General features: G+C 34.9%; 1 protein-coding gene across 1 annotated transcript in view; it reads left to right on the plus strand.

Annotated features, from left to right (window-relative positions):
* PTEN (phosphatase and tensin homolog) overlaps positions 1-23,096 on the plus strand; it is a 96,251-nt gene that overhangs the window by 33,329 nt on the left and 39,826 nt on the right. The window contains exons 4-5 of the mRNA XM_042781417.1: positions 15,227-15,271; positions 22,043-22,086. Of these exons, the coding sequence (XP_042637351.1) occupies positions 15,227-15,271; positions 22,043-22,086 (89 nt within the window). The remainder of the gene's footprint in view (positions 1-15,226; positions 15,272-22,042; positions 22,087-23,096) is intronic.

A 23,096-nucleotide genomic window follows, 5' to 3' on the forward strand; every position in this document is an offset into this window, starting at 1 on the left:
TTTTTTTTTTTTTTGTATTAGCAGGTAAGTGGCCAGTGAGACTTGGTAACTTCTGTTGTCTTCTTTCCCCTCTTCTTTTATGAGACAGAGGGTGAACATGACTGAAAAGGAATCTACATTTTTTCCCTGTAAACTAAATTGAAAATAATTCCCAAGTCATTTGCCCATTAGGATTAACCTCTCCAAGGGTACTGCTATCTCCAGGACCTAAATGACTGATTTCTTTGATTTATTCACACTATACTGGGCACAATAGTAATATTCAGTAGTGGTTTTTTTTTTTTTTTTTTTTGGTTCAAAGGTGATAACATCTCAGTGAAAAATATGTTTCTCTTCTTTCACTTTTTTGTTAACAAAGCTATATTAAATTGGATTTTAGCTTGCCCTTTCTACTGGTATGTCCAAAGAATATTAAATTGTTTTTTACCTTCTTCTCTAATTCTGTTTTTTTCCTTTGTTTTCCACCAAACAGGAAATATTGTGCAGAGTTCAGACTTTGTTGTTGTTTTACTACATTATTGATTTGAGTAAAATAAACTCAAATTGCAAATACCTTCGTGGTTAAATTGTCCAGAATTACTTAAGTGTTTTTGTTATGGCAATGTGAAATTTTTGTACTTGTGCATTTTGAAGTAATTTTGTGACAAATATTTAACTTCTTTTGAGTTCATTTCAGGGGATCAGGAATTAACATGAAAAATGATTATAAAGGGGAGGGGGCTGAACCAAGCAGATTTTTAACAAATAATAGTTTTTTTGTTTAAATTATGATTGGAATGAAAGTTTACAGAGCAAATTTGTTTTCCATTCAGTTCATATACATTTTGCTTTGGGACATTATTGCAGTTCTCACAGTGTTTAGCACTCTTCCCATTTCTTCCCTGTGGCATTTCCCTTCATCTTTCTTTCCTATTCTTTCCTGGCTTCTGAGATTTGTCCCTGGGCAAAATGCTGCCCTTTTGATTTTGTGTGGTTGGTTGTTCTAGTAAGTACGTACCTCCCTGGTATGTTATTGAACACCTTACAGACTTGTCTGTTGTCTGACTTCAAGTTGAGCAACGGGGGTGAATTCAGTTTCAGGCTAGAAAGTGTGTAAGGCCACAGTCTTGGAGGTTCTACTAGTCTCTAACCAACAAGTAAGCCTGGTCTTTTTTATGATTTTAATTTTATTCCTCATTTTTCTCGTACCAGAAATAGTATTTCTTTGTACTTCTCATGGCGGTGTACACAGCAAAACAGGTTCCCATTGAACTATTTCTACACATACTGTTTAGTGACACTGGTTGTTTTCTGGAAGCTAACTGCTAAGTAAAAGGCTGACAGTTCAAACCCACCAGCCACTCCTTGGAAGGAAGATTGGGCAATCTACCTCCGTAGAGATGTCACCTCGGAATCCCAGGGGGGAAGGGTCGCTATGAGTCAGGACCGACTCAACGGCAGTGAGTTTGGGTTTTTTTTTTTTGGTTATATTCTGTACATTATATCAACATTATCATTTCCATTCTCGTCGTCCTGTTCTCACATACCCCTGATGATAGATGGATGTTGAAGTATTTGCGAAAAAATACAATAGATTCTTATAACTAGGCAAACTAAAAAAAATGAAGCAATTATTAATAATTTATTGGTTGACAAGACCTCGATTTTGATATTGCTGTATTGTGGGATAAGAGAATCGAAATGCATGTTTAGGGGTAATAGTGGTTTTGCAAGCATCATTTACCATGGCAAGAAAAGTGTAGGTAAATGATACCAGAAACAGTATTAAGTGTATTAATTAGAAATGCTGTAAATACCAGGAAAAAATAATCACAGTAATTACTAGCGGTTGCCTCTGGGGAGAAGAAGGAATAAAAATTTAAGGACGAATAGGGCTGGGAGCTCTGGTAGCATAATGCCTAAGGCATTTGGCTGCTAACCAGAAGGCTGGTAGTTCAAGCCACTCCTCAGAAGAAAGATCGGGGAATCCACTTCCGTAGTGATACCACCTTGGAAACCCAAGGAGGGTTGCTGTGAGTTGAATCGATTTGATGGCAGTGAGTATGGTTTGGTTTTCGGAGGGCTGGAGATGACTATTTTTAATTATAAACTTTTTATATCAGTTGAAATATTTACATACATACATATATATACACACATATGTTTACATACGTATGCATATATATATTTGGAGCTCTGGTGGTATAGTGGTTAAGGCATTTGGCTGCTAACCAAAAGGTTGGCAGTTCGAAATCACTGGTCATTCCATGAAAGAAAGATGAGGCAGTCTGCTTCCATAAAATTTACAGCCTTGGAAATCCTATGGGGCATTTCTACTCTGTTCTTAAAGGGTCGTTATGAGTGGGAATTAACTTGATGGCAATGGGTTTGGTTTGGTATGTATGATTTTGACAAAAACATTTTTAAAATACATTATGACAGCTTATGTAGAAGATTTCATAGGTATTTCTTGAGTAAAATATTTGTTAAATACAGACATAAATATATGTTTATTCTCAGATCTGTGAGTCTTTAATGAATTCAGATTTTATGTATTGAAATCACTTGAAGGTAAGGTATAGTTGTATTAGAAGGATATGTATTTTAGATGGTCCAACATGGGGGTGTTACCTCTAATCTTGTCTGTCTAGTTTTTTAATCACTACTTTGCAAGTATTTCTGTAGGCAAGCTTTCCCATTTTCCATTGTAAATTCTGTTCTCTTGCCTTTTTTCTGCCTCTGTTGTATCAGACTTACAAGGCAATGAGTTGTGAGCATGAAATCTTTGGGAGGAGAGAAGAGGAAGTGAGAGGGCCAGCCATGGTGAATGTTTCCTCAAGTGTAATATTCATGTTCTTGGAGAGAATTTGTCCCCCCCTCTAAAAAAAAATATTGAAGTATTTTAAATGAATTGTTTATTCTCTTACCAGTCTCATGTTGCCCACAGTGCTAGATAAGAAATGTAAAGTTCAAATATTAAAGAATGCACATAAAAAAGTCTGGTTTCACTACCTTTCTTCCCCAAAGAAGACTATAGGAAATTACTGTAAAAGAAAGGATTACAAGTTTTTAAAAGGCTATAGAAATCATGGTTCTTGGTTGTGACCACAACAAAAAAAAGGGGACTCTAACTTACAGAAAAGAAGTTAATGAAAAGTTAACTAAGCTCATAACCAGAGAGCTAGGCTTAAAAAGTGGACAGGAGCTAAGGGGGCAAGACATGCCTAAGAAATTACAAGAACAGTCTTCTTTGAACATTGCTGTTTGGACACTTGCTGTCCCAGGTACTGCTGCCAGGACTTGCCTCTGCGCTCATGAGCTTCCAGCTCCTTTGGCAATCTCTTTAATTTGCCTTTATTCTCTATGAGTTAGTATCCAGAGGACATGGATCTAATTGGTCTCAGGTATGCATGAATGATGAGAGAAAAATGAGAAAAGGATTATCTGCATTTTATCTCTTGAAAGTCACCCCAAATCGGAATATGACAAATAAAAAACCTGTAGCCATTGAATCAATTCCAGCTTGTGGCAACTTCATGTGTTACAGAGTAGGACTGCTCCATAGACCAGATCACCAAGCCTTTTTTCTGCAGCACCACTGGGTGGGATTGAACCACCAACCTGTAGGTTAATAGTTGAGTGCAAACCATTTATGCCATCTGGGGACTTTGAAGATGACAAATACCTCCTCCAGATTCATCCTTCTCTGCAAGTCCCTATTCTCAGGCCTTATTTCCAAAGATACCTACCATGAAAAGTTTCATAAGTTCTATTTTTAAAATTTTCACGTATACTAACTTAAAACAAAAACAACCCCCTCCCCCCCCCAAAAAAAAAACCTCACCAGCCATTCCTCTGAAGGAAGATTACGCAATCTACTTCCCTAGTGATACTGCCTTGGAAACCCAAGGAGTCGGATCTGACTCAAAGGCAGTGGAAAACAAAAACAAATGGGAACATAATACTCACCTGGGCCTTGCTTTTTATCCTTTAATGTATCTTACTGATCTCTTCCATATTGGCATATGGACATACCTGATTCTTCTAATGGCTGGCCTTTTTCCTTTTTATGATCATATGATAATAAACAGCCCCCCCCTCCCCCCCCCGTAATGGACATTTAGGTTTCCAGTTGTTTTTGGGGGTGGGGTGGGGGAGGGGAAAGCTATTGAAAACAGTGCTCTAATGAGCATCTTTTTTTTTTTTTTTAAATTGTGATTTGGGTGAAGATTTACAGAGCAAATTCACTTTCCATACAGCAGTTCTAATGAGCATCTTCATACATATATATATTGGTGTTCTGTTGCTGCAAGTATATCCTTACAGTAAAATTTTCACTCCCAGCAGTAGAGTTGCTAGATCAAATGGCACATGGTTTAAACTTTAACCCTCAAAAAAAAAAAAAAGGTGCCATTTCGTATTCTCGCTATTGTATGACAGAGTTCTTTTTCCCTTCCCTCTTAATCTTGGTAAATTGATTTTCATCAAACTTAAACTTTTGCAAAAAATGTAGTATCCTGTGATTTGATTGCATTTCTTTAGTTAATTATAAGGATAAACAACTTTTTGATGTTTATTGGCCTTATGTGTTTTTTTCTGTGTTTCTATATATACTGATGTCCAGTTTACTTTTCTTTTAGGTTGTTTATGTTTTCCTTAATGATTTTTATGAACTCCTTGAAAAATAAGACAACTAATTGGACTTTATTTAGATAAATTTTTAATGTTCTGCCACTCTTGCCACTTGAATTTTATGACTACTATGGTTCAAACCCACCAGCCACTCCTCAGAAGGAAGATGGGGCAATCTACTTCTGTAGTGATACTGCCTCGGAAACCCAAGGAGGGGTCACTATGAGTCGGGTCCGACTTGACGGTACATAACAACAACAACAAAAAAAATGGAACTCTGGTAGCATAGTGGCTAAAGCACTTGACTGCTAACCAGAAGGCTGGTGGTTCAAACCCACCGGCCGCTCCTCGGCAGGAAGGTTGGGCAATCCTACTTCCGTAGTGATACTGCCTCGGAAACCCAAAGAGGGGTTGCTATGAGTCGGGGCCGACTCCACAGCACATTACAACAGCAGCAACAAATTCCAATGAAGCAATATCAAGGAGTAGAGAAGTTGGTGGGCTATCCTCTGTCTTGAATTATTGATTGCTCATTGTATGCTTTACTTCTATTTATGATCACAGAATATCAAAGATTGTTCTGTTGTTAACAGTTTGTTAAAAGATAGTCTTTGTTAAGAAATGGCTTTGCTTACATTAGCAAATAGGAAATGCTTTTAATCCAGACAAATCGCGTGCACTTACCACTCCTGATTTAGTGGCTGAGAGGAACATTCTCTTGGACAGAGAAGATGGAAGTGAAAAGGAAATTAAGGAGTTCCTGCCTTTTTGTTTTGTTTTGTTTTTCCTCTCGCCTTTAGCTTTATACAACCACCTGACTTGTGGAATTCTATTGGTCTTTCTGGTCCAAATATTTCCCCTCCCCTAATCGTTTTGTGTGTGTCTGTGGGGGGGAGGGGCTCTTTACAATTATTTTTTTCCTTTATGGTGTTCTTTTGTATTCATCTGTAATGATTTCCCCCTTTGCTGGCTGTTACGTATGTTATCTTTTAAGTCTGAAGTATGTGGGTTAGGTTAATTTAATTCTCTGTGCATGTATGTTGGTTGGCCTCCTAAGATAAATTCTATTTTTCCTCCTTTGTCTTTGTTTAACTAGAATCATTTATAATTGTTTATACAGCATTTTTAGTTTTTAAAAGGCTCTCTATAGTCTTTCTTTTTAGATTTTGAATTATGAATTCATAACCTGTTATTTAAATGAAGCTTTTGAAATTCGTTTTACTGATCTTTATCATATCTAACTATGCCAGTATTTCCTTCCTTGTCTGACGTTAACTCTAAAATTATATGAACACTTTCTCCCTGTTTCCTGGCATTTCCACTCAAACTTGTTTCTCATTTTTGTTTGGAAATAATGTCCAGAGTTTTCTACTTTATTTTATTAATCTTGTAATAAAATAAAATTAAGCTTATGAGGAATTTGTTAAGAAACTGCTTGTAGTTGAAAATACATATTTTTGTAGATATTTTGAGATTTGTGAAGTCCTCAATTAGTACTGTATCTTTCCTTTATTCTATTTCTATTCTCTAGTTCAAGAATATCTTTTTCTGTTATCTGACTGGGAATGCAAATTTAACTACCACAGCATGTATGGTGTGTTCCAGTGGATTTTTCATATCTTTAGACTTACATTATACCATATAGAAGTCACTAGCTACATGTGGCTATTTGAGCTTAAATTTAAATTGGTACTATTACATTTAAATAAAATTTACTCTGTTGCACTAACCACATTTCAAGTGTTCTGTAGCCACCTTATGTAGCCAATGGCTATTGTACTGCATAGCACAAATTCAGTACATTTTTATCATTGTGGAAAGTTTTATTGGACAGTACTCTTCTAAACAGTTCATGCTCTTCTGCTTCTCATTCTAAAAAGTTCTAATTCATGAAGATGATGCAATCCTTTTATTGTTATCTTCTGGTATTAAAATAAATTTGAGATTTTTTTGAGAGGGGTTATATTTTACAAATTGATGTTCATAAACCAGAAGCTGTTCATATTTTTAAAATCAAATTTATTGATGTATAATTTATACACAATAAAACATACCCATTTTAAGTGTCTGTTTTGGTAATCTTGATAAATACGTATACCCATGTAAACACCACCACGGTCAAAATTTAAACTGTTTGGATTGCCATAAAAAGTTTCTTCATGTCCCTTTGTAATCTACCCCCAACTCTGGTCCCAGGCAGTTGCTGGTCTGCTTTCTATCACTGAAGAGAAACTTTGTCTGCACTTGAATCATGTATAAAATCATCCAGTATGTACTTTTTTGTGGTGACTCTTTTCTCTTAGCATACGTTTTTGAAATTCATCCTAATTAATGCTTGTATCAATAATTCATTTTATTGCTGAGAGTATTTCATTACATGGATATGATTATTTATCCGTTCATCTATTATAATTATGGTGTTGGCAAAGAAAATTAAATATGCTGTGGACTACCAGAAGGATGAACAAATCTGACTTAGTAGTGCAGTCGGAATTCTCCTTAGAAGCAAGGATGGTAAGACTTTTCTCGTACTTTGTTCATGTCATCAGGAGGGACCAGTCCCTAGAGAAGAAGGGACTTGGTAAAGTAGATGTCAGCAAAAACAAGAGGAAGATCCTTAACAAGATGGATTGACATAGTGGCTGCAGCAATGGGCTTAAGCGTAGAACAGTTGTAAGAATGATGCAGGACTGGGCAGTGTTTTGTTCTTTTGTGAATAGGGTTGCTATGAGTTAGAACAAGTGGACAGCACCTAACAACATTGATGGATATTTGGGTTGTTTTGAGTTTGGAACTATTATGAATAAAACTGCTATGGTCATTCATATATAAGACATATGTGGATGTATGTTTTTATTTGTCTTTGTTAAATACTGATAAGTAGGGTTGCTGACAATAGAGATTACAAAAAAGATTTACACATTTTATTTTTGGACAAAAATGCCAAGCTAATTTGCTGGAGAAGTGAAGACTTTTTAACAAATGATAATAAAATAACTGTATGTTAATATGGGGAAAAAAAGAACCTTGATCCATATCTCACACCACAGACAAAAATAAACTTGAAATGGATTGTGGACCTAGATATGAAAGTTAAATGTAAATCTATAAAACTTAAAGATAAAAAGAGATAATCTTTGTGAACTTTTTTAGTATAGGCAAATAGTTCTTAGGACATCAAAAACATTAACCATATGAGAAAAAATGGACAAAATTGTATTTCATCAGAACTGAAAACATCTTCTCTTTGAAAGGTACCCTTAAGAAAATGAGCATGCAACCACAGTCTGGGAGAAAATATTTGTAATATATTTATCTGACAAAGGACTTGAATCCACAAGATATAAAAAGTCTTTTAGCTCCATTATGATAGAAAAAATCCAGTGAAGAGAAAGGCCTGAGATTTGAACAAGAACTTCATCAAAGAAGATATATAAATGGTCAATAAGCACATGAAAAGGTGTTCAAAATCAGTTGTCAGGGAAATGTGGATTAAAACACAATGAAATGTGTCATTTCTTACCTGCTAGATGGCTAAAGGGGCTCTGCTGGCATAGTGGATAAAAAGGTACTTGACTGCTAACCTCCTGGTTAGCACCACCTAACTGCTCTGTGGAAGGAAGATGGGGCGATATACTTCTGTAAAGATTTGCAGCCTCACAAACCCAATGGGAGTCGCTGTGAGTTGGAAACAGCTAAATGGCAGTGAGTAAAGAATGGCTAAAACTTAAAGGACTGATAAGAGTTGGCAAGGATGTGGATTAGCTGAAATTCATGTGTTGGTAAAAGCATAAAATGATATAACCTCCATGGAGAAATATTTGACAGTTTGTTATATTATCTTTGATAGTCATCTAAAATTAGTGAGTTATGTAAGTCACTTCTTCCTCTATCTACTTGAGTTTTGGTGATCAGTATCTTTGAGCAGGATTATCATATAAAGCTGTTATTTTCACTTTTCTTAGCCTGAAGTAATGTAGGAGAAAGCATTTCTGTGCAGGCAAGAGGTAAACAAGATAATCACTTTCAACAAGAAAAATCACTTTCTTTGTATTGGGTATATGACAACCTGAAGATGATTAGAAGACAGTAGTTAAGTACTACAGTGTTTGCAAGTTGCCTGTGTTAATAGGATTAAGGTAGAGATGATTTATAAATTAAAAGAAAAAAAGACCCAATTCCTGCAGCAGCAGGAGCAGCTATAGCTATAATAGGGTTTTGAGAGCAAATGTTGAATTGAATTAACTTGACCACAGCAGGAGGTACAAATTGGGTTACCAAGCAGTGAATTAGCTACAGAAAATTGTAGCAAACAAATTTTAACTATTGGTTTTTTAGGTGCTGATATTTGGTTTTCACCTACGTTACGATTAGTAGGAGCTGTCCATTGTCCTTAGACTGTTTCTGAATGAGATGCTTAAAAGAGGGCTTGTCGTTGATTTTTTTTTTCCTCAAGTTGCTAGCAATATTCATTATTGTAGTTGTCAGTAGCTGGAGTTTTGTTACCACTGTATCTACAGTATTGCTTGTCACAGCAGGTGATAAATAATTATTAAAGTAATTATTATAAATTTCTTAAGGAATTAAGAAAGAGATAATCTTCTAGTAACAAAAACTTTAAGATTAGTACATACTGGTGGCAAACAGAGATATAGCAGTTCACTTGAGAGAAACAAAGTGACTCCCAAACTTTACAGTAAGACTTGAATTTAATCTGGTGCTAGATGTTTAGTTTGTGTATATAAAGCCTTTCAGTGGAAAGGAAGATAAGTTAACTGTTGAAACATGGAAAAAGTACACTCCAAAGGAAAAGAAGCTTTAGCTAGTGAACCTTAAATTTTTGGGCAAGAGCGTTCCTACTGTGGAGATGGAAACATCAGAATGTCTTGGTCAGTTACAAAAATTACTTCATTTAATTAAATTATCTTGTTTGAGTCTACATTTACCCACCAGCATTATGATTTCACTTCTTTAGAAGGTATGTCTATTGTGAGATCATGAGTTGATGTAAATACGAATATTTTAGTCCCTGTGACAGTTAAAATTTTCAAATAATTTAATAAATTGCCCTTATAGTGATTATACATCAGTTTGAATTTGTCCTCGAGAAATAGCACCACTTTATGCCAACAGAATCAGGTCTGACTTGGAAAGGTAAAGGATCAAACCCTGGACCACCACAGTAATTTCACCAGTGTAATAACTGCACTTCTGAGGCCTTTTAATAGTTATTGTAAAATTCATTTCATCTTGTAACTAGCTCTCCTCCCTTCTATTACCTCTCCTCATCCTCCCACTTCCCATAAAATCATTGCTTCAAGGTGTAAGTATACTTGTTCTGAGAGTGAGTTGGAATGAGTTCAGTAGCATGGTTTTAATGTATAGGGCAGCTAGATTGAGTTTTGCTGTTAATTTATGTAATTTTGCTGCTTCAGAGTTGAGCATTGAATACCGTATTGATTTGCTTGTAGAGTGATTCTAATTTTTATATATGTGTATGTGTTATATAAAGCTTATTGTACATAAGCTTATATAACTTATGTAATTATTTTATTAAGAAATATTAGAAAGGAAGGCTATTTTGAAGCTACTTTGTAGCCATTGACTTTATTATTTGGAGTGTTCATTTACATTTGGTATAATTATTAATATAGTTTGGTTTAGGCTTACCCTTTCTATTAGTGTATAGTTGTCTGATATTTATTCTCATTCTTGCTCTCTTTCTCTGTCTCGCTCATTCCTCTTCTGTTCCTTGGGGTTAATTAGATATTTTTTTAGTATTCTGTTTTAATTTCTCTATTGGCTTTTAGCTGTTTCTGTTTTACTGTTTTTTAGAGTTTGCTCTGTAGGTTACAAAAATGCATTCTTAGTTCATATAGTTGTCTTTGAGTTAATATTATGAGTCAAAATGTGAAAACCTTATAAGAGGAAATTCTGTTTCCCTTCATTTTTTTGTGTGGTTTTTGTCATGTATTTTATATATACATATGTAATAAACCCTAGAATACAGTGTTACTGTTTTTGTTTTAAGTAGTCATTTATCTTTCAGAAAAGTGAAGACAAGAAAAAGAGATGCTGTTGTATACTTACCAATGTATTTATGAAGACATTTGACATTGAAGACATTGATGGTCTTCATTTCTTTCTGTAGACCTAAGTTTTCATCTTATTTTAGTTCTCTCCAGGCTCAGGACAAGTCTGTTTTTCGTCTAATTACATAAATAAATTTGTGTTAGTTTTCTCTGGAATTGATAACTTACTGTATTATTTCTCCTCCCTCAGTAATGGCACATATTGTTAACCAATCATGATATGCTTTTCTTGGGTCAGACTTAAAAAAACAAAACACAACACCAAACTCAACTGCCATCAAGTTGGATCTGACTCATAACAAGCCCTCCTTGGGTTTCTGGGGCAGTATCACTATGGAAGTAGATCACCCAGTCTTTCTTCTGAGAAGTGGCTGGTGGGTTTGAATCACCAGCCCTCTGGTTAGCAGTCAAATGCCTTAGGCATTATGCCACCAGAGTTCCTAACTTAGACATTTTTAAAATAACTTTAGTATTGCATCTTAGTAAGGCACTACCAAGTGGATACCTATTTGCCATCCTTCATTTATTCCATTTTTATTCGTTCATTCAGTATTATTTTGTGGGACATTTAAGTTTATGAAAGTTTACTCCAATTGATAATTTTCTGTCCTGGAACTGAAATGACTTTTTAAAAATCACTTTAGAAGCATGTTATAGAAGTTAAATGAGGTATTTAATAAGCACTTAGTATTTCCTGAGTGGAAAATACAAAAATAAAATATTACTGGAAAGGATACAACTTGGTAGTCATGTCCATAATAAACAATACGTGAAGCTTAAAGTAGAATAAAAAGTTGAGGCCTTCAATGTACATTTTAGAGACACCTAGCAGTTAAAAGTTTAAGGTACCTCTGAAGAAAGGCCTGGTGACTTCCTTCTGAAAAAAGCATCCATTGAAAACCTTGTGGAGCACAGTTCTACTCTGACACACATGGGGCCACCATGAGTTGGAAGTTAACTCAATGGCAACAGGTTGATTTTAGCTAATGTTTAGCTTATGTTACTTTAACATAAGTACTCTCTTAATGAAAGTATAGAATAGTCTGTTCATGGCTGGAGTCTTTAGGGAGAGTGTAAAAAGATAACACTTTACCAGCATTCACCTGTCATTTCTCACTGAGGTCAGATTTGTGACTTGTGATGTTGCTAGTAGCTGTTGAATTAGTAGGTTAAAACAAAGAATCATTTATTTAAAAAAAAAGGTAAAGTTGTACACATATAGTTATTAGAGTCAAATAGTTTATATGATTATTAACAGCAACAACAACAAAAAAGTCATTACTTTCTACTGTTTCCCTCTCCCTTGGGCAGAGGTTCTTAATGTTTTTTGTACTGTGTACCAAGTAGAATAGTGATGAAAATATTAAAAACTCAACTTTTGATATAATATTGGTATTAACATTAAATAATATAATCTTGTGACAGGTCTATTGACTTCCTTAATTTTGGAGTATTGATGAGTATAAATAATAACTGAATATCGGCCACAACTCTGTTATTGTTAGCTGCCATTGAGTCAACCCCTTACTCATGGTGACCCTGTCTATAACATGATTGGATTGTTGTGATCCACAGGATGTTGGCTGAATTTTGGAGGTAGATTGCCAGGCCTTTCTTCCTAGTTTGTCTTAATCTGGAAGCTCCATTGAAACCTGTTCAGCATCACAGCAACATGCAAACCTCCATAGACATATGGTGGCTGCCCATGAGGTGTACTGGGCTGGAATTGATCTCAGGTCTCCCACACGGAAGGCAAGAATTCTACTACTGAACCACCACTATCCCAGGCAACAATTGTAATGTGACGTAAAAATGCAGAATTTCTGTTAGTGATAGGAGTCTTAAGTACTGCTTATATTGCTGTGTAACACAATTTTTAACATCCAAGTTCATGAACTTTTGTTCTTCAGCTGTCACCACACACATATTTGCAGACTTTCTCCTCATCCTTCCTTTTCCTGGTAGTTAGAATTTTGGTTATCTCAGTATTGTTTATATGATTATGACTACATAAATGCCATTCACATTTACATGAGGTGGTATACTATGACTCTTTTTTTTTCCTGTGTATTTTGTTTTCCCTGGAGTTAAAATTTTCTTTTATTTTCCCTTTCTTAGTTTTCTGTGTTCTTAAGCTTTAGTCATCCTCAAAATTTCCCTCAGTTCTATAAATTTCTTTTCAGCATATTTGAGTACATTAGGTATTACGTCAGTATTATCTTCTCCAAGATCCTTCTGATCTAGTCTGATCTTGATTAGTTGCTCCCTAGGCTTGATGGTAAAGTAGAGGGTCAGTGAAAAAGGAGAAGGACCCTCAGTGAGATGGAGTGACACAGTGGGTGTTTCTGTCGACTTAAGCATAGCAACAACTGTGAGGATCACACAGGACTGGACAGTGTTTCGTTCTGTTGTGCATAGGGTTGCTGTCAGTCGAAACTGACTTGATGGCACCTAACAACAGCAGTAGGCTTGATGTATGGCTGTCTGTTTGAGATTCTCCTTCACCGCCATTCTGGGAACTTTCACTCTCTCTCTTTTGAGTTGGATTCTTCAATTCCTGGAACCTATCATCTTTTTTCATGGTTTTCTGCCCTTATATTAGACCATATCTTCTTCTAGTTTCCTTAAGAGTGTGTATGGGAAGCAAACTTACTTGAATCTGCTTATTTGAAAATGCCTTTATTGTAGAAGCACACGTAATTTATAGTCTACCTTAGTACAGATTCTGGGCTGGGAGTAATTTTCCCTCAAAATCAGAATATTTTGCCCTATTGTTTTCTTGCTGCTAGTGTGTTGCCAGTTAAAAAAAAGGTAATGTTATTTTGATGCCAATTTTTAAAAATTATAATAAATAAGTATAACATTTTCTGTTTCAACATTTTTCATATGTAAAATTCAGTGACATTAATCATGTTCATCATGTTGTGCAACAACTGTCACCACTATTCATGTCTAATTGTGTCTGTTACCCTTAACATAAACTCATTGTCCCTAAGCAAGACTCTTCTTTTTTCTTTCTTGGTAGCCAATAATGAACTTTGTTCTCGATATATTTGCTTATTCTAGATATTGCACATAAGTAGGGTCATACAATAATTGTCCTTTTGTGACTTCATTCAGTATAATGTTTTCAGGGTTCGTCCATGTTATAGCACGACCAGGACTTCATTTCTCTAAGGCTGAGTAATACTCCATTGCATGTGTATACCACATTTTGTTCATCCGTTAATCTATTGGTGGGTGGTTAGGTGATTTGTGCCTTTTGGCTGTTGTGGATAGTGCTCTGCATTGGTGTACAAGTAACTGCATTCCTGCTTTCGTTTTTTTTTTTTTTTTTTTAATTGCTGGGACATACATAGTATGGATGCGTCTGACCCAAGCCATGGTATTTTCAGTCACTTCATATGCACGTGAAAGCTGGACAATAAATAAGGAAGACTGAAGAAGAGTTGACACTTATGAATTGTGGTGTTGCCAAAGAATATAAAAAAATACCATGGACTGCCAGAAGAATTAACAAATCTGTCCTGGAAGAAGTACAGCCAATTTTGGAAGTGAGAATGGCCAAACTTGGTCTCACCTAATTGGTCATGTTGTCAGAAGGGGTCATTCCCTGGAGAAGGATATCAGGCTTGGTAAAGTGGAGGGTCAATGAAAAAGAGGAAGACCCCAAATAAGATGGATTGACACAGTGGCTGCAAAGATGGGCTCAAGTATAGCAAGGATTGTGAGGATGGTACACAGCTGCACATGTCGTTTGGTTATACATAGGGTTGTATGAGTTGGAGCCTACTTGATGGCATTTAACAACTACAGCAACACAACAGCATAGTATAATTCTATGTTTACATTTTTGAGGAACCACCAAACTCTTTTCCACAGCACCTATGCCCTGAGTTCTTTTTATGAAGCTTACTTTCTTCCAGGCAGCTTTTAGTGTAACCCATTCCTCTCATGTATAAAATGTCAGTAAGCTCTACCTCTATATGTTTGTGAGGGTCAAATGTGAATGTATGTGTGAAAATTCTTTATAAACTGTATGGAGTTAGTAGTTATTACTTACATCTTTAAACTATCACAGTTTGTAGTTTGAAAGAATGATGGCTGAATTCTCAGGATTACTTTTAAAAGTATTTGATCACATGAGACTTGTAAATTTGTATGATCTAGGTGGACTTGAGCTAAATTCGAATGCTTCTTTTTGAAGATGTTATTCAGCTGAAGGCTGAATCTTCTATTAGGTTCCAGACAGAAGATTATGAAAATGTTCATTCTATGAAAAGCTCTTGCTTTACTTCAGATTGTATAAATCTGTGTAATGTAATTATTATTTAAGGGTAGTATGATTACTAATTTAAACCCATAGAGAGAATGCTTACTGGGATATATGTTTAAATGATAATCTGAGATTAGGAAAAGAAATAGAATATGTTTTTTTATTTTCCTCAATAGTTGTAATATAAATATCAAATGTTAGTTTATTTTTGTTAATGGTGGCTTTTGTTTGTTTGCTTTGCTTTAAGGTTTTTGGATTCAAAGCATAAAAACCATTACAAGATATACAATCTGTAAGTATGTTTTTTATTTGTATGCTTGCAAATATCTTCTAAAATAACTGTTAAGTGAAAGTTACTTCCTTTTTAGAGTGAGATAGATACATTTTAATGTAATAAAACAATTCAAGAAGTCTGATTGAGAACATTGTTAGAAAAAAATGTAGTGATGAAGTAAAACAATGTTGGCATAGGTTCATGTTACTTGATCTGCTTTAAATGACTTGGCATCTGGCCCATCCTTTAGCCTATAACCATGTGGTAATTGGAAGTGTAATTCACAGTAGGACTTCTCTTAAAGCATTAGTAACATCTTCTGTGGAGGCAGGCTGCAGATTGGATATAATTTTGTTTATTCTGTGTCTCTGAATCAATCGATTGAGCTATTAGGATATTCTGTAACTACATATAACATAAATAAGTTAACCAAGAATGTTGAATTGAGTGGTTTCTGTTGTCTGTGGCAGTGTTGTAGATTGGCTACTTGATACAGCTAATTGACCTTATCAATTTCTTGGTTTTTTATTTTTACTTTCAGAGTAGAGATGTGAAAAAGAAGGAAAGAAAAATAACATTTTTGTCCTTGAAGACTTTTTTTTATGTCAAATATTCACCATTTCCTATTTTTTTTTCTTGTTAGGAATGACATGTAGTGATGTATTATTTTTCTGCCTGGCCTATGTTTATCCCACATGAGATCTATGAATTATGCAATAGGAATTTTTTTTTATAATATAGTTATATATACTAACTAATTCACTGCTCTAATGTCGGTAGAGTTCATTTGTCAAATGTAAGAGTAAGATTCTACTCTGCCTTTTAAAAAAAAACAAACTCACTGCTATTGAGTCGGATTCGACTCACAGCGACCCATTCTTGGGTTTCCAAGGCAGTATCACTATGGAAGTAGATTGTCCCATCTTCTGAGAAGTGGCTGGTGGGTTTGAACTACCAGCCTTCTGGTTAGCAGTCAAGTGCCTTAGGCACTACACTACCAGGGCTCCCATTCTGCCTTTAGTGGGTATTTAAAACTTCACAGAAAAGGATGAAAGATAGTATGCCTTGTTGGCTTATGTTATGTTGCTTTTTTTTAATCTTTAATTGAATGACTTTTCTGTTTTTAAAAGACTTTAAAAGTACTGAGAGTGGAACAGATAGCAGCATTATTACTCCTACTGAGTTTTCAGGAGCTCTGGTGGCACAGTGGTTAAGTGCTTGGTCTTGTTCGAACCCCCCACTTGCTTTGTGGGAAAAAAGACATGGCAATCTGCTCCCCTAAAGATTTCAGCCTAGGGAAGCCATATGGGGCAGTTCTACTCTGTCTTATAGGGTTATTATGAGTCAGAATTGACTCTGGCATACAACAGCAGTGAGTTATCAGGAGTCCCTGGGTGTTGGAAATGCTTAATCATTTGACTACTAACAGAAAGATTGACAATTGAACCCACCTAGAGGATCCTTAGGAAAAAAAGACCTAGTGATCTGTTTCTGAAAGGTAGCGTTGTTATGTGCTGTCGAGTCGGACCCAACTCATAGTGACCCCTACTTGGGTTTCCGAGGCAGTATCATACGAAAGTAGATTGCCCAACCTTCCTTCTGAGTAGTGGCTGGTGGGTTTGAACCGCCAGCCTTCTGGTTAGCAGTCAAGTGCCTTAGGCACTACACTGCCAGAGCTCCTCTAAAAACCTGTAGCTGTGTCATAAATAATATCCTGGCGAGATTAAAATAAGTTTTTTATTAAACTCAATGGAGTACAGGTCTACTCTGCACACATGGGGTTGCTTTGAGTCATCATTGTCTTGATGGCGGTGGTTTTAGTGATTTTTTTGCCAATATTCTATAATTCATAAAGGAGCAAATATCTATTGAGTGCTTATTGCATGGTAGACATAAAGCATGTTGGGGTATAGAGATGATTTAAGACATAGTTCCTGTCCTCAAGGAGCTTGTAGCCTAATGAAAAGTAGATGGATAAAATATTAGAAAGAAAGAGAACTCTTGTCTGTAAGAGAACAGTGAAAATAGTAATTTTGTCCAAGAGAATAGGTAAGGTTTCATAAAAGCAAGGCATATTTGACTGAGCCAGAAAAATCAGTAGGGGTTCACCCAAGGCCCAGGATGAGGGAAAATGGCATTTCAGGGAGAGGGAATGGTATAGAAGCAACTTGTCAGTGTAATAGTGTTTGGGATTTAGCAGATGATCCATGGTCAGATTGAGGGGGTGTGTGTGTGTGTGTGTGTGTGTGTGTGTGTGTGTGTTTGGTAATAGGAAACAAGATTAAAGAAAGTTAAAAGTGGTATAGAAACTTAAGTTTAGGTGGGCCCCTGTTTATAAATGATCTGTGAAGGTAGATGTACGTCCTGTTTTCCTGATGAATCTCTTCTACAGTGAGCCTTGCTACAGTTGTCATAGTATTTTTATAGAGAAAAGGATAAACCACAAAACTTGATACTTCTTGAATAAGTAATTCAGTAGTAAAGTTAAAAAATAAAAATAAAAAAAGACAAGAGGTGGCAAAAATCTACCTTTCACAAAAGTCCATTTAAGGAGTCACTTCAGTCTTGGCATCTCGGGATTAATATTTTAGAGAATCATAGAAGGGAGATAAACACAAATTCTGCCTTTTTCAAAATTTTATTCAAGTTTAACATTATATCCAAAGAAATAGAAGGAAATTCTTTTAATTCCTATATGCAGTGGTTTCTTGCTTCCAGAAGTTAAGACTTAAGTTCAGACTTTCAGTATAGTAGATCACTTAGATTATGGTGTTGACTTCAAGTTGGCATTGGGGGCTGGGCTGATAACTTGATTACCTATAGTATTTGCAAACATTGCACTCCCAAGTTAAAGAACTATCTCTTTATTAGTTGAGGGTAGCCTTTAGTATGTATATTTTAATTTCCCTTCTCCTCTCCCTTTAATAGAATCACAGAGTTTCAGAACTAGAAACAGTACCTGAAAGATCATTTAGACCAACCTTCTCATTTTACAGATGGGGAATCTGAGGCCTAGAGAAGTTAAGTGAGTTGAACAAGGTCATACAGGTACATATGGTAGCAGACTGTCCACTGTTTGTTCCCTTCTGGTTCTTTGTTTTGTTTTGTTTTTAACTTCCCAGATTTACTCTAGACAATACCTTAGAACTACCAAGTTGAAGCATGTTCTGATTTCTGATGTTATTTTCCAATCTTCTTTACCTTCTTTCTATTCCTGTTTATATTTTTGACTCTCAGTAAGTCTGGCAAGCAGCATATATTTCATTTTTTTTCTTTTATTTTTAGGAGTGTAATTCCATATGATAACATATGTCTTTGCAAACATAAAATTGAATGAATTTAAAGTATTTTCACTAGCCATAGTGAAAATAGTATATTAAATTTTTTATGGCAATTATGATAAACATAGATGAAGATCTCATAATGTGGTGCTTCTAATATTAACGATACCTATTTATATCTCTAGTCATATTTTCTTCAGGGATTCGAGAAGTTATTTTTAAGAAAGGGCAAAATTAACCTCATATCATTAACCAAATTCAGGTATATAGAAACTTAGTTAAATTAATCAGTTTGTTTTGTGTGGGCGTCTTTATTTCATTTTTGTGTTCCTGTTTATAATCTGTACTGTAGTGAGGTTGGGGAGCTGGGGGAAAGGGAAACAGGGAATAAAGAGATGAGTGTGTGTGTGTGTGTGTGTGTGTATGTACATGGAGCTCTGGTGGCATGGTGCCTAAAGCATTTGGCTACTAACCAGAAGGCTGGCAGTTCAAAAACAACAGCCACTCCTTGGAAGGAAGATTGGGCAGTCTGTTTCCATAAGCTACTGCCTTGGAAACCCCAGGGGAGGGGTTGCTATGAGTCGGAAACAACTCGATGGCAGTGGGTTTTTTTTTTTTTTTTTAATATATATAGTTCTTGCCTTTTGGGAACTTATGTGTTTGGGTACTGATTTTTAAAACTACTAATTATATTTTATCATATATTTGATTTGATATATAGCTCTCTATTCAGCGGTAAACCTTTAGCTGTTATTAATTTTATTTATTAAGTTTCTTTTAGTAAGACAGGGCTCATTTCATAAAGAGAGTAAGGAAGGAAACCTACCTGCTTAGTTGAGTCTATGGCAACTCTCCCTTCTTTGGAAGTTTTTTTTTTTTTTTTTTCCTGATTAATCTTACTCCTTTCTTCATTTTCTGTCTACAGCTTTATAAAAACTGTCTTTCAGTGTCTCTTAATTTCCTTGGTCTCATATAGGTATAAGAGGTATTGATAGAAAGTAAAGATATCTTTTAAGTTGAGTTTAACTAATGGCTAATACTTGTTTTAATCAAATCTCTTTTGCTGATTATATATCTTTAATTTTGGTTGTTGAAAGACTTGTCTTATCATTGACATATCACAAAACATTTAAAATAAACTTCTTGTGTGTGAGAGAGTACAATTATCAGGCAAGGTTTTGATTGAGAAGAAAGTCTTCACCCTTCCTCTTTCAACCTCTTCTCCAAGGTAGTTTTATCACTACCAGTCCCAGTATATACTCTCACATAGTCTATACTTGCTTGTAGATTTTTACAACTCTTTTTATCATCACTTTTTGTTGGTTCTTTTATGCCAAATAATTGTTCTTGTAAGAAGGCTGGCTGGCTTTTATAAATTTTTTTTTAATTGCTTTTGTTTTTAAAACTATTAAATGTTTTTTCATTAAAAGTGCAAGTGTGGAGAAAGAGTGGAAGAAATTTAACTTTGTAGTCAGAGATACTGGGCTTGAGTCCTGGCTCTACTGCTTAAAAATTGTGGTTTGAAGCAAGTTACTCGGTGCCCTTCTAAATCTTAGCTTTCTCAACTATAAAATGAGGATGATATTATCTATTATCATATACCTGTGTAGATGAAACAAAAGACTTAGGAATTCCTTAATAGGGTGTGTACATATCTAGCAGATACTTAGTAGTTCATTATTTTCCATTTCCCTTCATATTCTTTCTTTTTAACAGTAATATTTGCAAGTCAGTTAATGAAGGGGCTTTTAAAGAGTACTTGTCAAACCAAATATTTTGACCTCCTGAAAAAACATGGGAAGTTTAGAGAACTAAAGCTGCATGAAACTCAAGATGTTTATTTTTGTTGTACTAGCCTTCTGCCTCCATTATTCCTTGTGCCCTATCTTTACTTGATTCCTTATAAAATAATTCATATGAATTCTTTGTATTGATCATGTCTTCTCTCTGATCTATACCAAATAAAGTGTAAAATGTGACTGTTTTCCTGGTCAGTTCACTTTTTCCTTATTGCCATGTTTTTCTTATCAATGAATATGAAATATTTAGCAAGGATACATAAATATGCATGCCATTACTAAGTAAATTTTCTTTCCAGGAAAACTCAAACTAAAAAGGAAAAACTTTGTTTTATTTTGAATGATAATATGAAAGTTTATATTTTGAATGATAATATGAAAGTTTATTTCACACCTGACCAGTTAGAGACCAGTGGATTGAAACTTGTTTGTAATTAGTTCAACTTTCATGTGAATTTGGTTTTGAAACTCTGTAAAGCAGTATAGGTTTTCAGGATTTAATCATTGTAGTACAGGTTCACAATCTCTTATATGAAACTCTTTGAGGTCAGTTGTGTTTCAACATTCAGAATATTTTAGTTTTTAGAAGGGTAATATGGAAGCATATACTATATATTGACATAAAACCCTAGTGGGGTTTGGGAAAGTACCTAGAATGAAATATAACTTTTCACTTTAGTGCCTTGGTAAGGACTGCATACAGTCTCATAAGCTCAGATCAGGTTCTGCTGCAGTTGAGTTTGCCATAATTTAAGGGAAAATTTTAGATGTTTGGAACTGTTTGGATTTTAGAATCAGGGATTAAAGCTTGTATGTATGCCTGTATTTTTTTCAAATGCTTATTTTTTATTTTAAATAATTTTTCACAAATCTAGTTCAGTTAGTAGTTGGAGTCACCAGGTTACTGCTGAGCCTATTAATGTTTCTAAACATGGCTTATTAATCATGGGTAAACCAGTCTATAATTGCAGACATATCAATACTATTAAAAAAACCAATTTTAGCATGGTGTAGTAATTTTTTTAGTAATACTAAGTCGGTATTTTACTAGTTCTGTATTGATTTTAGTTATTACTCTTTCATTACCTTTGGATTTTAATTAAAATTTGTTACCTGAGAGATTATTGTAAAAGATGACCTTTCAGTTATTAAAAGACAGAAAGGTCCAGTTTAAAGAAATTTAGTAAGCATTGTGTCCTAAGAGATTATTGTTACTCAGTTTCTTTCTTTACTCTTCCTTTGCCCTTGCTCTTTTATTATTTTTAACATATTTCTTCTTAAAGAATAGTTTGAGAACTGTGTATGCTTAACTCTGAGGTAAAGAACAACTGAAACTAGTCAGTTGTTCACAGTTTAACTTGTGAAATGAAAAATAAACTCCAATAGCATGCAAAATTTCCTAAAGTGAATTTTGATAGTATAGATGCAGCCAAATTTGCAGTCTTTAATGTTATTGGCATTACAGGTTTTGCAGGTAAATGTATAAGCGCTAATTGCATACATGTACCCTTTTAAGCCTCAGTTTCTTTAATTGTAAATGGGGATGATAACATTACCTACTACATAGGATTAAAAGAGAAATAATGAATGTAAAGCACTTGCACTGTGCTTGGCACACTGTAAGGATTCAGGAAATGTTTGCTACTATTTTAATTTTTTTTTTTCAAGAAAAAGCTAACTTTATATCAACATTTGAATTTTTCCTTTAGATGTGCTGAAAGACATTATGACACCGCCAAATTTAACTGCAGAGGTAGGTATAAATATATTGTATAACTTAAAATCAAAAGTCTAAAAATCTTACTACCATAGCAGTAATCAATAGTCTATATTATTAAGTGAGATAAATATTTGTCTTAAAGATGGTCTTAAAAATTTGAGGAAAATAACTTTTATTTTGGTCTTGTACTTTAGGAAACAAGTATCACACAAACCCCACAGTAGTATCAGGAAGACCAAGCATAGAATAGGCTAAGAATTAGGACAAATTCCTAGTATGAAAATCGAATAAGGAAGGGGGATATAATATCTACTGTTTAAGGTAGTTAGTTTAATATTATTGGGAGAAAGCAGAACCAGTCAGGTCTTATCTATCAAAGAGAATGACAGAAAAGGTAGAAAAGAACAAACAAAAAGGATAAGAGGAGCTTAATTGATGAGAGTAGGGAGATGCTTTTAAAAGCCAGTCTTCTCCTGGCATAGATCAAATTATATTTCAGAGCCCACAAAAACTTTCAGTTGTATTTGTGGAACCACTTGAGCCATGAGACAACTGGAGAGGTGAGAATCTTGGCAGATGCTGTTCTGATAGTCAAAAAGAGAGAGAAGGTGGGTTTCATGAGCTACAAACTGATGTATAAGCATACCTTGTTTTACTGCATTTGCCAGATAGTACGTTTTTTTACAACTTGAAGGTTTCTTGCAACCGTGCCTCGAGCAAGTCTTTCAGCACCATTTTTCTGACAGCATGTGCTCACTGCGTGTCCTTTGTTCCATTTTGGTAATTCTTACATTTCTGACTTTTTCATAATGCTGTTACACACTTAAATAGACGATAGTATAGTGTAAATATAGCTTTTACGTGCACTGGGAAACCAAAAAATTTGTGTAACGTGCTTTATTGTGATACTCACTTTAATTGGAGTAGTCTGGAGCCAAACCCTTAATATCTCTGAAGTATGCCTGTATTTGCCATTGAGCCCTCCTGCAAATCTAGACTGGACTTTTAAACAGTTAATTTGAGAATTCAGACATTCTAAAGGC

Source organism: Orycteropus afer, unplaced genomic scaffold, assembly GCF_000298275.1.
Source record: "Orycteropus afer afer isolate SDZICR_OR568_19922 unplaced genomic scaffold, OryAfe1.0 scaffold00118, whole genome shotgun sequence".
NCBI classification, from domain to species: domain Eukaryota; kingdom Metazoa; phylum Chordata; class Mammalia; order Tubulidentata; family Orycteropodidae; genus Orycteropus; species Orycteropus afer.